The 17838-nt window shown below is 42.1% G+C and overlaps 1 protein-coding gene across 1 annotated transcript in view; it reads left to right on the top strand.

Annotated features, from left to right (window-relative positions):
• The window catches only part of SNTB1 (syntrophin beta 1), a 276230-nt gene that overhangs the window by 247563 nt on the left and 10829 nt on the right, over positions 1 to 17838 (top strand). Inside the window, exon 5 of the mRNA XM_055116889.3 lies at positions 15437 to 15633. Within this exon, the coding sequence (XP_054972864.2) occupies positions 15437 to 15633 (197 nt within the window). The remainder of the gene's footprint in view (positions 1 to 15436; positions 15634 to 17838) is intronic.

The following is a 17838-nucleotide window of genomic DNA, read 5'->3' as shown; positions in this document are numbered from 1 at the left end:
TGCCCTATTTTAATGTTCTCAAATGACCTGTACTTTCTGCGTGCATGGAGGGAGAATGCAAGCTCTCTATTGTCTCTTAGCATTTTGAGGACACTAATCCTATCATATCAGGGCCCCACATTTAGCTTTAACCAGCTCATCTTAGGCCCTATCTCAAATACAGTCACCTTGGAGGTTAGGGCTTCAACACATGAATTGGGTGGAAAGAGGCACAATGCCATTCAATGACCTATGTACATAATTCTTTTTTTTGAGACAGAGTTTTGCTCTTATTGCCCAGGTTGGAGTGCGATGGCATAATATCTGCTCACTGCAACCTCCGCCTCCCAGGTTCAGGTGATTCTCCTGCCTCAGCCTCCCAAGTAGCTGGGATTACAGGTGTGAGCCTCCATGCCTGGCTAATTTTTTTGTATTTTTAGTAGAGATGGGGTTTCACCATGTTGGTCAGACTGGTCTCGAACTGACCTCAAGTGATCCACTCGCCTTGGCCTCCCAAAGTGCTGAGATTACAGACGTGAGCCACCATGCCCGGCCAGCCTTATTTTTCATAAACACACGTAGTAGGGCCAGGTGACTGTCAGTCCCCTTCTCTTCCCTGTAGCAGAGCTAGGGAGCTTCGTTCAGTCTTTTCTCTAGCACAAGAGGGAGTGGCCAGGACTATAGCCAGTAGGAAACAGTTTTCTTCTAACTCAAGTTATGCCCTCAAAGAGTTCATAGTTGATGCGTTTCTTTGCTTGGATTTTTCTTTTTAGGCCCAGGCACATCTAATTTGTATTTTTCTGGAGGATGAAAATTTGATTGCGTTTCATAGAAGTGGCACCAGAAATGCTCACAACATGTTCCTGGTGTCAACTGCCATGCAGAGATGTTTACGAGCAGTCATCTCTCCTCTTCCACTGCCAAACTTCAATGGTGCCCCTATGAGTCCATTGGTGGTACAGTTTATAGCAGTGCGCTCAGGAAGTTTGCAAACAAGTTGTAATTTTAGCAATTCTCATTCCTCAGCTTTTTATGAGTCCTTGGGAGAACATTTTTTGCTTAGCCAAAGTTTATTTGATATTGCTGAACATTAAAAAAAAAAAAGGTATGCTCACTTGTATGGAGTAAGAGTGTTGTTTTTTTTTGGTCACTGTCATCATAATTGGCAAATGAGATGGGTCTACAGAGAGTGAGGATTAAGGTCACATTATTTCTGGAGTTATAGAGGAGGTTTAACCCAGAAATTCTGCACACCCAGTCCCAGTGGCTGGTGGGGAGTTTCGGGAACACAGAGCTTGTAAAAAGGGCGACACTGCTCTGAGCCCAGTTTATTGTCCCATGGGCCTGAGGGAAGGGTGTGGGGTTGCCTTGAAAGGGGAACTGAAGAATGTGCACTTCTCTACTCCCAGACGGCTTGGGAACCAGGCAGGCTGAATATTTCTGCTAAACCTGATGGGTAATCCTTGGTGCCTAAGCAACTAACCCGTTTCTTTTTCTTTTTCTTTTTCTTTTTCTTTTTTTGAGCGGTAGCAAGGGTTATTGTGAAGAGCGAAAGAACAAAGCTTCCACAGTGTGGAAGGGTGGATGGGGACCCAACCGGGTTGCCTGCAATTAACCCGTTTCTAAGTGCTAAAAGTAGTAGCTGCCTCAGGCCAGCCTCAGAAATTTTAGGAATTCTTTTCACTAGAAAGTTTGGCCAATTGCATTTGTCAAACATTAAATTACAATCAGCCTGTGGTTTCCATGCTAACCCTGGGAGGCATCCTCACTGGTAGAAAATGTGGGGCATATTCTATGGGCATTGCCTGGGGTGACATGAAGAAATTTATATGCCCAATAATCTACATGCTGTCAAACTGAAAAGTGTGGGGTTTGCCTTCCACACCCAGCCATCCCATTTGTCCCCATATACCTAGTGATCTTCCAGTGTCTGGTCTCTGGCCCTCCCTTCTGCTAACCAGGAGCACCTCAGGAGTGGTGGGTGGGATATAAGAAGTGAGGAGATCCATGGACTTTGAAATCAGACAAACCAGGTATTGAATCCTGAGACTTCTACTTGCAATGCAATCTTGGGCAAAATACCAGTCTCTCAGAATCAGAGTCTCCTCATCTGAACAAAGGGGGCGGTAGTGTCTTCCATTTTATACAGTGATTGATAGGACTGATTGAGATAGCATATGTAAATATAAACATATGACTGAGACATAAGTGATTAATAAATGTTAGCAATTGTTAAAGACCAGAGAAAATAATTGAAATTAAAGTAAGTACTTTGACATATTTGACTCTGCATTTTATCTGGGAATCCCAGTGTCTTAAATCACAGTAATCGAGCTCTAAGGACTGAGGTTAATGAAATTGTTGGCTGTTTGGATGGGTTTGGGGAGGGTAGGATGGAGTCGGGAGACTGGAACTCCTTGGCACACACAACAGAGCTATCTCTAAATGCTATTTGTAACAGCTCCACAGACAAGAGGCCTGCAGATGGCTTCCTCTTTGGGGTAGGAATGTTCATTTCAGTTAGAGAAACTTGATAGGCTCCTATTAGTGGCCAACATAGTAGCCAGGGCTGATGGTAGGAGAATATCTGGAGGCGGTATGAAATAGAGGAAAAGCCGAGTGTTATAAGAGCTGATTGTTCAGGTTATTTGTTCATGGTTTCAATTTTCCATTAAAATAGGACTGATTTTAGTCATTACCATACATGGAGACATTTCTAAAGATCTTTTTATACTGTGTATTCTACACACACAATGGGACATACGTTGAACTAATTAAAGCACAGTTAGACAAGAGAATATATGAGTTAATTAAAAGATTCAAAAAATTATTTAAAAAGTATAGCTCCAAGACTGCTAAATAATAAAAAAAAAGTTAACTTCAAACGAAAAATTTCCCAAGATGTTGGACTGTCATGACGTGAGAATATCCATCAGATTATAAGTCTTGTTTACCTCTGGAGAAGAGCAGCACAGGGATAAATTAAACCCATGGATGACCTGAAGTCTGCATTGTAATCTTTCCTTTCAAGTTTCTTTTTTTTCTTTTCTTTTTTTTTTTTTTTTTTTTTTTTGAGATGGAGTTTTACTCTGTCACCCAGGCTGGAGTGCAGTGGCGCAATCTCAGCTCACTCCAACCTCCACCTCCTGGGTTCAAGTGATCCTCAGCCTCCTAAGTAGTTGGGATTACAGGCATGTGCTACCATGCCCGTCTAATTTTTGTATTTTAGTAGAGATGGGGTTTCACCATGTTGGTCAGGCTGGTCTTGAACTCCTGACCTCAAGTGATCCATTCATCTCAGCCTCCCCAAATGCTGGGATTACAGGCATGAGCCACTGCGCCCAGCCTCTTTCCCTTCTGTTTCCTTCCCCACCTATAGATGGTGAGCTGGAGCTTGGCCCTTTTTTTGTGTGATAGAAAGAGTATGGACTCTGTAGTCATATAGCCGTGGGTTCAAATTCTCGACACTAACTGTGGGATCCTAAGCAGTTATTTCACTGCATAGAACCATGGATTCCTTGTTTATAAAGTGCAGCTCATAATACCACTTTCAAAGAAGCGTTGCGGCAATTAAACAAGATAATGCATCCACACAACCTTTCACCTGGTGAACATCCGCTTTTCTCTGTCCATAATACTACTGGCAGATGGTCGTGGCAGGTCACAAGGGCACAAAGAAAGGTATGGAGGACAGTCACTTGTCTCCAGAAATCTACCTGGATAATGCCACTGAATAGAATAGTCAGGAATTGACACCAAGCTGTTTTGCTGCTTATTCACCTGTACTAAGTTGTTCGTTTCTTATAGTCAATATCCCTCAGTATCAACCTTCTGAGACATGGGACCTTGCCTTTCACCACCATATTCAGATTAAAGGAGTTTATTTATTTATTTATTATTTATTTATTTATTTTGAGACGAAGTCTCACTCTGTCGCCCAGGCTGGAGTGCAATGGCGCAATCTCGGCTCACTGCAACCTCTGCCTCCAGGGTTCAAGCGATTCTCCTACCTCAGCCTCCCAAGTAGCTGAGATCACAGGTGCCCGCCATCAAGCCTGACTAATTTTTGTATTTTTAGTAAAGACAGGGTTTCGCCATGTTGGCCAGGCTGGTCTCGAACTCCTGACTTCAGGTGATCTGCCTGACTCGGCCTCCCAAAGTGATGGGATTACACGCATGAGCCACCGCACCTGGCCCAGATGAAAGGAGGTTAGAAGATATAAATGAGGCAATTGATTGGCTACTCCTAGCTGGGGGAAATGACGCAGGGAGTTAGAGAGTGTTCCTGGGAAACCCCTCTCACCTGACAATTTGGTACTTGTTAGTGATTCTTTGACCCTCATTTCTTTCCTGAAGGGTCTGTTGATGCCCAGACTCCATTAGGGGTGGCCAGTGGATGAAAGTATTTGAGATTGCCAGAACCATGTAAGCGATCTGGCCAGTTGCTTTTTTTTCTTTTTTTTTTTTTTTTGTGGCTTGCATTGTGGCATCTGCTGGGAGATGCTAATTACAGCAATTAAGTAAAATGAGGATGTAATATTGCTTAGCAACCCAGTTACCTAATATGTAATTTTACTAATTTGGCTGAATCTGTGTGCTGTAACTGTTTGTGTTTTAATTAAGGATATTAATAATAATGTTTTTGTATGGAACATTTTATGCAACATTCTCTGATACTTCTCCAGAATTAAATTAATGCAAAAGCATTTCTTGAAAGACAGGTTTTTGGGGATTTTTTGTTTTGTTTTGTTCAAAACTAGTCAGGCTAAGGGGGCATATTTGAAGATCCAGAAGCAATATGCAATGTGATACCTCAGTAGTCAGTGGAGAGAAAAACACTTGGCCTGATGTCCTGCAGGAATGAGTTCCCCAATGTCATAAAGATTTGACCCACAAGTGGTTCTATCATACAGCCAGTTTAAGCCTCATGGAATTCATCACATTGGGCATTTAAAGTAATTTAAAGACATTTTATAAATTATTTTTATCTTGCTTAGGGACGCATTTATGTACAAGTCTTCAAATTGGATCCATGCTGACCGTGAATGTAAAATCTTAACAACTTTCACTTTTTCAAAAAATAGGCAACTTCTATCCCCCAGATCAAAAGAAGGTAACTCTACCTCCCTAAACAACCAAGTTACTACTGAAAACACCAGTCACTAAAGATAGATTTAAAAGGAGAAGCAGGAAATGGATGTTAGGCTGTTCTCATAAAACATCTAATCTCAGCTACCTTTCAAGATCACTTTTTTTCAGGGCTGAATTAATCTGGAAATTAGCATGTAGTGGACATAAACCCAAGTTCTTTGGATTTAGCATTAGTTACTGCTTTGTTTGGTCGAAGGGCTGAGAGTGGGAGAGGAGTCATGTAGTAGTCATTAATCACAAACTTCTTGGGAAATTGTTCTCTTTATATTCTAGTTATTCATTTAGTCATTCATTTAACAGATACTGAGTGCCTGCTATGTGCCTAGAACTGTTCTAGGTGCTAGGAATACAGCAGGGAATAATCAAATAAAAATTTCTACCTTGATCAAACTTATGTTCTAATGACAATAATGGCTATTACTATGTATTCTGTGCCAAGCACTGCTCCATGCAATATTCATTTATTAACTTATTTAATTTTCACAACACCACCATGAGGTGACCATATTATTATCCCCAGTTTGCAGTTGAGGAAGCTAAGGCATGGAGAGTTTAAGAAACTTGCCAAGGTCACATAATGAGTAGTAGAGCTGGGATTTGAATCCAGGTATCTGAATTTCTGCTTTACCTCCTCCTACCTATGGCTTCATTCTGCTGCCCCTCTCTGATATTATATGGTCCTATTTATTTTTTCACTTATTCACACTCCTGGCTAATAGGAAATGTAAAATCTTTCTGGGATTTGTAGCTTTGCTTCCAACCATGGGAATGTGTTTCTGAATTTTGTAACTAATCAATTTTGTGAAGAACAAAGCATGTCCTTGGGTTTCTCAAGCAGTTTCAGATAATACTTAGAAACTGGGTGTGAATTGCAGCTTCAAACCCCGTCCCAGGGTGCCAGTATTTTCTTCTGGCTGGGTAAGAAAGTTATCTTCTCTTGGGAGACAGCATTTTCTTGGTTACTATAGTTTAGTTCTTGCCACATATAAGAGACAGATGGTCATATTTTTAAGGATACACACACAGCTTAAAATGTAAAATAATTGAAATATAAATAATAGCAATTTCAGAGTCCCCCTGAGACTGCAGATCAAGACAGATCTTTGGGAAGAATCTTGGAAGGAATGTAAAAAGGCCGTTCCTGGCAGAATGGGAAAAAGCCAGGCAGACAGATTTTAGCCTTACCTTTTCAAATGTCCAAATGACGATTTGTGAAATCTTAATGTCCAGCTGACATTTACTTGGTACTTAGTTCCCAGAATCTGGCTACAGTAATGTGTTTCCAAGTATGATCTACAAATAAAGAGCACATTAGGAGGCCATTTCACTGGCCCTGAATGTCAGAATATTTCAGAATTGTGTTGTGTGTTTGTGTATGTGTATACTTTCCTTTGCAAAACTGAATTCACATGTTAAAAACCTTTTGAAAAACATGTATTCATGCAGTTACCCAGCCAACATTTATTGAACACCTACCATGTGCTAGATTCCAGGGAGTTAAAGAGAGAGGAGACCAGGCTCCTACCCTGAAAGACAGCAAGGTCTAGTAAGAGAGATCAGGTGGTGATTATGAAACAGTAAGGTAAATGGATTGATAATGATGTGTGGGAATCCAGAGGAGGGATGCCTATCTCCAGAAAGAGATCAAAGAGGAGATCAGATGGCAAATGGTCTTGAGCTCCAGTAGATCACTTTGCTGGCAACAGAAGTTTGTTTTCCCCAACATCTATCTTCTTACCCAGGAGCTGTCAACTCTGATACATAAGCAACAACCCCTACAGAGTAAGCACCCAAGAACCTCTGTTGGCTGCCAGCTTAGGCAACCTCAGACTTGCTGGAAGGGCACTTACTTCATCTTGGCTTCCAAGAAACAAGACATCTGCTCCAAGTATGGTTTTCTCGCCTAGATTAGCCAAGGTCCAGAGATGGCTTTGATGGAAACATGGGCTTTTGAGGGGAGAATACTCTTAACATCCCTGGGGAAGTCAATATCTAACCCATGCTTGAACACTTCCACAGATAATGCAAACATTTATGCTTACCCTTTCCTCTTTTCCATTCCTCACACAAAATCTTCTCTTTTCCAGACAAACTCATGCTGTCTTTGGCATTGTTAGGAAACCTTTCCGTATATAGACCCTCAATTTCCAATCTAAATGACTATTTCTTTTGAATACTGTTTTGACTCCCAGTATAAACTTCCTCTCCTTTGCAGTAGACATGGCCCTTTGGGAATCCTGGTGTTAGTTAACTTAGAACTCAAGTATTGGGTTCTTAAGATCTTAAAGGCCTTATGCAATATGACTGTAGCTTATCTGGAGTCTAATATGCCTGTGAGCCATCGGAGTGGAGATGATCAGTAAGCAGGCTGTTAGATAGACAGTATCCAACATTGTATATCCAGTATTATTTATTGGCTGGGAGTTGGTAATATGCCAATGCAAATTAATCTCAAGAGAAAGATTTCACAGAGCATTTATAAATTGAATTATTCCACTAGTTTTCTCTATTTCTTTCTGGAGGCGCTACTCCTATTGCCCTGCTGGCTCACATAACAAAAGAGAAAGGATCTTAATCTTATCTTGTCCGATGGCCTTGACTCATCTTTGCAATGCCATTATATGTACAGCAATCAGCTGTCTGTTCAGTCACTATAAGGTAGTATAGTGATGAATGTCCACATTCCTATGTTTCATCCCCAACTTATTATTGTTGATAATCAGAAGCAATTCATTGGGAATGATATAAAGAATAAGTGAAATCTATTATTTCCAACACCTTAATAGGGATGAAATAACAAATATGTTGATAAACGTGAGATTCCTTCTTTGTCTTTGTGCCATAATCACTGATCTCCATTTTTAAAGAATTGCTTTTCCTGAAAGTTCAGATTCCCTCTCTGGAGGAAGATCTTTATAATGATCAGGTTGCTCCAGTGAGGAGGAATAATTCTCCACCCATCCACCCTACCTGGCTCATGTTCTTTGCTTGTCATCTACCAGAAGCTGGTTCCGACTCTCTTCCATAATCCAGCAATGAGTCTCCCCAAAACTGGAGCTTAACTTGGCGTAAAGAGGCCATGGGAATTAGGAGGGGAGACAGTATTTCTCCTTTTAAACTGTGTCTCCTTGAGGCTTAATCCATGCCTGTTCTGTTCACACTGTACCTAGACTTGGGTTTGTGTAGAGTAGGTGCTTATTAGTCTACTAGAGGGGCCATAACAAAATACCACAGACTGGGTGGCGCCAACAACAGACATTTAGTTTTCACAGTTCTGGAGGCTGGAAGTCCAAGATCACGGTGCTGTCAGGATTGGTTTCTGGTGAGGACTGTCTTCCTGGCTTGCGGATGGCTGCCCTCTTTCTGTGTCCTCACATGGTCTTTCCTCTGTGAGTGCACGGGAGGGGGAGAGATTTTTGGCTTCTCTTCCTCTTCTTATAAGAACACGGTTCCATTGGATTAATGCCCCACTCTTAGGACCCCCTCACTTAACCTTTATTACCTCCTTGTAGGTCCTATTGCTATAGGGGTTAAGAAGGAATTATTTAGGCAGATAGCAAGGGCATGGGAGTCCTCAGTAAGGCTGTTCTTTTTAATGAAAAGCAGCCCCAAATCATTTTCTAACAAAGAGCAACCTGTAAGTTGAACTGCAGACATAAACAAGCAAGCTGGGAGCTTTCAGGGGTGAATGCCGGCAGGAACTACGGACTAGACATTTTCAAGATGGCGGCTCTATCTTCCCTTCTCTGCCGGCCACGTGTACAGCAAGAAGCAGACAAGATGGCACAGATGAACTGGAAAGTCCATTTGCATAAGAAGATTAGGGTAGGGCAAGCAGCCCTTCCCTGCAGTATGTAAAAGTCATACCTGATGGAACCAATCTGTGAGTCCTGCCTAAATCAGACACCGCCTTCTCAAACCAGACTATAAAATTCAGCACATTGGCTGCCAACTGGTCCTTTCTGCTCGGAGACCCCTGTCTCTATAGAAGAAGCTGTTTCCCTTTCTCTTCTACCTATTAAACCTCCACTCCTAAACTCCTAGTGTACGTCCGTGTTCTAAATTTTCCTGGCGCGGGACAACCCCGGATATTCCTGGCGGGGATATACCCCGGGCAAGGTAGCCACTTCACCATTTCCAAATACTGTCATATTGGGCTTCGACATATGAATCTTATGAGGACACAATTCAGTCCATAACAGTGCTCCATAAATATTTGTTGAGTATATCACTTGGTGAATGAAGAAATCTTTATTGATTGATTGAATGAATGAATGAATTAGCGAGTGATTTTTGGTGTTCTTTTGTAAGGAAGGGAGAAAGGACTTGAACAAAGCAAGAAGCTTCTCTGTGACCTCTGAGAGTACCCCTGAGTCCAAAAAGATCCTATAACTTCAACTGGCAGGTCTCAGCATCTCTGCTATCTGCTTTGCTGGAGGCCAGTGTGTCAGTGTAAGGGATTAATGAGGCCACAGGTGTAGGTTTCATCCCACGTGGATCAGTTAACTTTATTCTGAGAAGGGCTACTCCATAGCTATAGCCTGCGGGCATTAGGTGTTAGACTCGAAACACTTCTAATATTAAACAATGACATAAATGTGTTTCTCATGCATTTAAGAAAGGTGAATAAAAACAAGTAAAATAATTATTTACCCAATTTTTGGTGACTCAGTGACAGCAGTCGTAGTGGTGGTGGTTTCATTAAAGAATTAATGTTTGCCGAGGGAAAACTATAAGGAGCACCCCCCGCCCACCACGCAGGTCAAAACCAATCACAGATGAGGCAGGCTCGCTGAGCGCTTTCAACCAGCGCTCATTGTCGTACGTCTGGATGATTATTGTAGATGTCATGATTTTTTATACTAATTTGTATGCATTTCTTCACTCATTTTCCAACTCACTTATTCCAGTTCAGAGTCAAGGGTGGCCAGACGGAGCCTGTCCCAGCAGCTCAGGGCACAAAGCGGGAACCAACCCTAGACAGACGCTCACACCCACATTCACACTTACCCCAGGACCATGTAGAAACGCCTTGTCACCGAACGGGAACATCTTTGGGATGTAGGAGGAAACTGGAGATCCCAGAGAAAACTCAGGCACTCATGGGGAGAATGTGCCAACTCCACACAGGCAGTGGACCTCCCCGGGAATCGATTTCTTTTCTCACTAATGTCATAATAAAATGATGTTGAATGGAATGAAAATATTTAAGGACCTGATGTATATGTTTCTTATAGAATTTTCTTTTTTTCTTTGAGACGGAGTCTCGCTCTGTTCCCCAGGCTGGAGTCCAGTGGCACAATCTCAACTCACTGCAACCTCTGCCTCCTGGGTTCAAGCGATTCTCCTGCCTCAGCCTCCCGAGTAGCTGGGACTACAGGCACGTGCCACCACAACTGGCTAAGTTTTATATTTTTAGTAGAGACGGGGTTTCACCATATTAGTCAGGCTGGTCTCAAACTCCTAACTTCACGTGACCACCTGCCTCATCCTCCCAAAGTGCTGAGATTACACGCTTCAGCCACCCTGTCCAGCCTCTTAGAGAAAATTTTAAGAATTTTTTAAAAAGAAGAAATAAAATCAGCCATAAAATTCCTCTACATTTTAATGGTTTTGTTTTCAAGCTTTTCTTTAACATCCTTGAGTTACATTTACAGAGCTTTTCCAGAATATAGATGCATTTTCCCACATTTACACATAGTACTTATAATTTCAAGGTGTGTAATGCTGCATCCAGAGGACATGCACACACATGGATACAGCAGATAGCTCATGCATTTCACTTGAGTTTTATCTGGGAAAAGTATCCTTTTATTACAGAATACCCACCAGGTAGTGCAAAGACAATTTGCTCTATCTCAGAGTTTAGATACAGTACTATACGTTTCATTAAGCCAATATCGGCATATCCAAAAGGACACATAATTCAACATGTCTGCTATTCCTCAGATGGCAAATGAAGGTTCTTTAATATAAATATTAGAGAATTTACACTCGGTTAGTTGAAAAATCAATTTTCCTCTTCTCTGTTTTTATTAATCAATGAGAATTTCATGATGAGATGAATAATACAGAACACCAACAGTCCTTCCTGTACAACAGGAGTCCCCAAGACCCAGGCCATGGACCTGTAGCGGTCTGTGGCCTGTTAGGAACGGGACTGCACAGCAGGAGGTGAGCAGCTAGCAAGCAAAGCTTCATCTGTATTTACAGCGCTCCCCATTGCTCGCATTACCGCCTGAGCTCTGCCTCCTGTCAGATCAGCAGCAGCGTTAGATTCTCGCAAGAGTTCTAACTCTATTGCTCCTTATGAGAATCTAATGCCTGATGATTCTCATAAGGCATCATCACCCCCAGATAGGACCATCTAGTTGCAGTAAAACAAGCGCAGGGCTCCCACTGATTCTACATTATGGTGAGTTGTATAATTATTTCATTATATATTACAATGTAATAATAATAGCAATAAAGTGCACAATAAATGTAAAGCGCTTGAATCATCCCAAAACCATCTCCCACCAATCCCCAATTCCCCACCTCATCCCGAAAGGTGGGGAAACCAGTCCCTGGTGCCAAAAAGATTGGCACTGCTGCTCTAAAAGCTTCCTTTGGCCGGGTGCAGCGGCTCATGCCTGTAATCCCAGCACTTTGGGAGGCCAAGGCAGGCAGGAGTTCAAGACCAGCCTGGCCAACATGGCAAAACCCCATCTCTACTAAAAATACAAAAATTAACAGGGTGTGGTGGTGCACACCTGTAATCCCAGCTACTCGGGAGGCTGAGACAGAATCGCTTGAACCCAGGAGGTGGAGGTTGCAGTGAGCTGAGATCACACCACTGCACTCCAGCCTGGGTGACTCTGTCTAAATAAATAAATAAAAGCCTTCTTCATTATTACTTCTCGAACACACTGGACTTCCCCATCAAGCTCTCCCTGTTCAGGGTATTGGTCAGCTTGGTTCCAGGTTTTCTTAGACCTCATTCTTTTCTCTTAGTAATTCCATTCCTCATACCCTGAGCTACCAAATGTGGATTTTCTAACAAATTGCATTTTCTCAGTTATTATTTACTTCAATTTTATAGTCTCTCTGGAGAAAAATAAATATTGGTAGGAAATTCACAGAAACTCCTAGGATTCTCCATGAGAGTGGCATATCTTTTTCTCACTTTGCTTCTGCCTCTACAATATATTTATGCTGTCTCTGGATCGTGACAGAGTTGATATCCTCTGGATGGAAATTTAGGGTATGGAAAATGAGAGCATGTTAGGCCAGGGAAGGAGGAAGGGAACCAGTTTTTATTGAATGCTGACTATAAGGTACTAAATACTGAACAAAGTGCTCTGTATATTTTACTATATTTAATCCTAATCCTATGGGGTAGGTATTATATTTTTTAAATGAGGAAACTAAGGGTAGGTGTAAGAATGGAGCACAAACCATATGCTAGTTTCTGTGATAGGTACAGAGCATTGGCTATTTAATCTTCACAACACAACCTTACTTTTTTTTTTTTTTTTTTGTGAGATGGAGTCTCACTCTGTCGCTCAGGCTGGAGTGCAGTGGTGCGATCTTGGCTCACTGCAACCTCTGCCTCCCGGGTTCAGGCGATTCTCCTGCCTCAGCCTCCCAAGTAGCTGGGATTACAGGCACATGCCAGCATGCCCAGCTAATTTTTTGCATTTTTAGTAGAGATAGGGTTTCACTGTGTTAGCCAGGATGGTCACGACCTTACTTTTTAAGAAGTAGTGATTCTTAAAAAGTTTAACAAATGTCAGACAAAATGGGGTTCTAATACAGCTTTGTATGCCTCCCAAACCATGTCCTTTTTCAGTTTAACATGCAGTCTGACAGCTGTACTCAACTGATACAGATGTTAAAATTTTAAAAGGGCAGGGTAAGCTATTTAATTTCTGGATTCAGAGTACAGAGTGCTCACCATTACACCATGGCACCTCACATGACCTATTTAATTTCTTTTTTTTTTTTTTTTTGAGATGGAGTCTCGCTGTGTAACCCAGTCTGGAGTGCAGTGGCACGATCTTGGCTCACTGCAACCTCCACCTCCCAGGTTCAAGCAGTTTTCTGCCTCAGCCTCCCAAGTAGCTGGAATTACAGGTGCGTGCCACCATGTCCAGATAATTTTTGTATTTTTAGTACAGACGTTGGTTTCACCATCTTGGCCAGGCTAGTCTTGAACTCCTGACCTCGTGATACATCCACCTCGGCCTCCCAAAGTGCTGCGATTACAGGAGTGAGCCACCGCGCCTGGCCGAGCTATTTAATTTCTTAAAGTAATTAAAGCTTAAACACTTTCAAGTCTAAAAACTTTTTTTTGAAACACAAACACTTTGGAGCAAATAAGAAAACACAGTATACATTCTTGCTCCTTGTAGATACCTTTTCTTAATGAATTTTTACCTTACCCTTAATCCCTTTAAAGCCTATGCTAGGCTTCAGAGAAATGCTTTCTGTTTTCTTTAGCCTCACTTGCATTTGAATCCTCTAGCAGCTTCTCAGTGACTCTTGCTCACTTATTATAAAATGCCCTCCTCCCTCCTGAATGAATTGAGCTTAATCTCTACATGTTAAATCCCCTTGTGTGGGCACCCATGCCAGCAGTCATTTCCCTTCACACTGTCCTAGACTCTACTCTCAATGAGATTCACAGAACTTCCATATCTCTCTCTTTTTTTTTTTTTTTTTTTTAAAGACAGAGTCTCGCACCGTTGTCCAGGCTGGAGTGCAGTGGTGCAATCTCAGCTCACTGCAATCTCTGCCTCCCAGATTCAGGCCATTCTCCTGCTTCAGCCTCCCAAGTAGCTGGGACTACAGGTGCATGCCACCATGCCAGGCTAATTTTTGTATTTTTAGTAGAGACGGGGTTTCCGCATGTTGGCCAGGCTGGTCTCAAACTTCTGACCTCAGGTGATCTGCCCGCCTCGGCCTCCCAAAGTGCTGGGATTACAGGTGTGAGGCACCATGCCTGGCCTTCCATATCTTTAATGACTCTTCCAACCTAAAGGCTTTTCAAATATACTTTTTCTTTGAGTTGGCATTGCAAACCGCCCCCTTGCCTAATTTTAACTTTGTAAGTAAAAGAAAGCTCCTCCAAGTTATACAACAAGCTTGTTGCCAGAAATTCAACAGGTAATAATATGCTTTATTCTACTGATAATTTTGTTCCTACAGTATTTAGGTTTATAAGAGAACATAAGCTTTTGTATTTCCTCTGTGCAATTTTTATCTAGGGGTAACAAGCCTTTTGCCTAAGAAAATAACTCTTGTATCCACCATGTGGTTAGACACCTGGCATTTCTCTAGTAAATTGTAAAGTGTTGCTTTCTGGATTAAAAGATAAGATTGAAAATGCAAATACCCTAGAGAGAAGTCACATTTACTAAATTAGACTTATGCTACCCTGCAAATGGTTGATATAAAAGTCTCTCCCAAAAGGAGATTGAGATATCGAGGAGTAGGAGAGACATGAAAGATCCCAGTGTTTAAAAGCAATGAATGAGAAGTAGGACCTAGCCCCTGCTCCGAAGGTGGCCCTCAGAGCACTTTGATTCTTCTTCTTTCAAGTCTGGCCTTTCAGAAAATATTTACTATGGAAGTCACATTTTATGCTGAGTGTAAGTTCAAAAGTCAGTGTGAAAATCTTGTGTGGTAAAAATCTCTCTTGAAAATCTCCCCTAAAGTGCAGTTCCATACCACTTCTCAAGAAGTCCAGCATTGCCAGTTCTTCCTTGAGCTTTATCAGATACACCACTGGCTATTGCTTCAACTGAGTTCCAGCTTGTTTGTTTGCATTTAGGGGCTACGTGCATGAAAAATTCCATACCCAGAAGTACATTCAATGCAGCCAGATGTCCAAACTGCAGGAGACACAGGGGAGTGAAGCCTAACCCAGGAAATAATAGATTCTCGGTCTTACTTCATGCTTGTGCTGGGACATATAGATGCTCAGGAAAGGAATACTGGAGAGAATTTTACACAGTATTTAAATTCTTTTCTCCGTCACATTTCTTTATTTTTCTTATAGTTGAATTTGCACAAATTAAAGTCATGTTATTGAACTCCCTTGCATATTCGTCCAGATGCCCAGCTCTTGGGTGCTATCTTAACCTCATTGGAGAGGAGATGGCAGAAGAGCAGGGTATAGTGGAGCCCTTTGATTCCAGACCAGAAAAATGAGAGCAGATCACCAATTTGGGTCTTATACAAGGTGATATGCCAGGTGAATAAACTAGTCTCCATTTTGATGATCTCTCTCTCTCTGTCTGTCATTCTCTCTCTCTCTCTCCAGGCTGGTCCATTCAGGTCCAGGAAAGGGATCACCCCAGGCTGGTGTGGATCTGTCCTTTGCAACGCGAACTGGTACCAGGCAAGGGATTGAAACACATCTCTTCAGAGCGGAGACCAGCAGGGACCTCTCCCACTGGACAAGGAGCATAGTACAGGGTTGCCACAATTCTGCTGAACTCATTGCTGAAATCAGCACTGGTGAGTACTGCAGTGAGCTACCAAGGACACATTGTTGCGGGAAGATGAACCCTCTACTCCACCGGGGCCTTAAAGTAGTTGTCATCACTGGCCTCTGGGGATAGTTAAAATTCCAGAAGCAAATTTAAATTCTTCTAAATTAAGGAGGTCTATACCCTACTAAAATGTAACCTAAGGCTTTGATTATAGAAAGACTTATCCTACCTTCATTCAAGAAAAGTTGGTAAGTTGGATAGTCAGTTACAGTTTTCCTACCTGTAACCTCTGGGTGGCTTCCTGGAGGAATGAACTTTGAGGCATGAATGAGTAGTGTTCTTGGTTACAAACAACAGAAACTGATTCCGAGTAATCTATCACAGAATAAAATTATTGGAAATATATTAGGCAGTTAATAGGATTGATCAGAAAACAAGTGTGTGAGTCTTTTTGGCCTGCTATAAAGAAATGCCTGAGGCTGGGTAATTTATAAAGAAAAGAGGTTTACTTTTGCTCCCAGTTCTGCAGACTGTACAGGAAGCATGGTCCTGGCATCTGCTTCTGGTGAGGGCCTCAGGAAGCTTCCAATTATGATGGAAGGCAAATGGGATATCACATGGCAATAGGAGAGGGGAGAGAGATAGAGAGGAGAGGAAAGTGCCGCACTATTTTAAACAACCAGGTCTCTCATGAATTCAAAGCAAGGGCTCACTCATTACTGAAAGGAGGAGGGAACCAAGCTATTCATGAAGGATCTGCCCCCAAGACCCAAACACCTTCCACCAAGCCCCACCTCCATACTGGGGATTACATTTCAACATGAGATTTGGAGGGGATAAAACATCCAAACTATATCAACTAGAGACCCAGGGCAGTAAAAAAGAGCAGGAGCCAAAGGCATTGAGCTGGGGATAAGCAGAGCAAAGGGACAGTTCTGGGAAGAGTGACCAGTGCCCCTGCCCTGGTGTGAATGAAGAGGCAGAGGCAGAATGGAAGTGCTGAGTGAGCACAGGCCACATTCAAACAGAGCTCTTAGAAAGGGCAAGTCGGTGGTAGAAATGGGAGATGTGTGTAGAAGGAAGAACCCTTCTATAGTACAGTATGTATTAAGGACCTGCTATATGCCAGTCATTTAATGTGTCAGTAGTTTCATACTTTGAAAAACAAAGTTGTTTTTTTTTTTTTTTTTTTTGAGACAGTGTTTTGCTCTTGTCACCTGGGCTGGAGTACAATGGCGTGATCTCACTGCGACCTCCATCTCACGGATTCAAGCAATTCTCCTGCCTCAGCCTCCTGAGTAGCTGGAATTACAGGCACATGCCACCATGCCCAGCTAATTTTTGTATTTTTTAGTAGAGTTGGGGTTTTACCATGTTGGCCAGGCTGGTCTCGAACTCCTGACCTCAAGTGATCTACGTGCCTTGACTTCCCAAAGTGCTGGGATTACAGGCATGAGCCACCTCACCCATCCTGAAAAACAAACTTTTTATGGGTCCTAAAATCAATTAATTGATTCAGGCAAGACCAGCATTTTAAAAATGAAATAAAGTAGAATAGAAAAATGGGTGTAAATATTGTTTCATTGTTTTGAAGAACTTTTGATTGCACTGTGTGTGTGCACCCATGTGTGTCACAATACTTTGCCTATCTCATCCAATCCTTCCATTTCCCTTGTCAACCTGACAAATCAGGAAGCAAATTCTCAAAAGAGGTCAAATAACTTGCACGAGATCACACAACTAATAAATGACAGATCTGACTTCAACTCTAGGTTGTGTCACTCTGAAGTCCACTCTTTGTCCACTGTAGTTTCTACAGAGACAAGGAACTTCCCACAGTTATGCCACTGATCCAACAAAAATCAGTTCTGCTCAGGCTGCTGTGATCAATAACTTTCATGCCACTCTCCAAAACATACAGAGAGAAATGATGATAGACATCCAAACTTACATATATAGGTATATAGATAGATAATTTAAAATTTTTAATTGGGCAAAGATTAAATAAGGGACTGGAAACCCGGTGTGGTGGCTCACGCCTGTAATTCCAGCACTTTGGGAGGCTGAGGTGGATGGATCAGCTGAGGTGAGGAGTTCGAGATCAGCCTGGCCAACATGGTGAAACCCCGTCTCTACTAAAAATACAAAAATTAGCCAGGTGCCGTGGCATGTGCCTGTAATCCCAGCTACTTGGGAGGCAGGAAAATCGCTTGAACCCAGGAGGCAGAGG

Source organism: Pan paniscus, chromosome 7 (genome assembly GCF_029289425.2).
Source record: "Pan paniscus chromosome 7, NHGRI_mPanPan1-v2.0_pri, whole genome shotgun sequence".
In the NCBI taxonomy this organism is placed as follows: Eukaryota; Metazoa; Chordata; class Mammalia; order Primates; family Hominidae; genus Pan; species Pan paniscus.
This window is presented reverse-complemented; position numbering and strand designations above follow the sequence as displayed.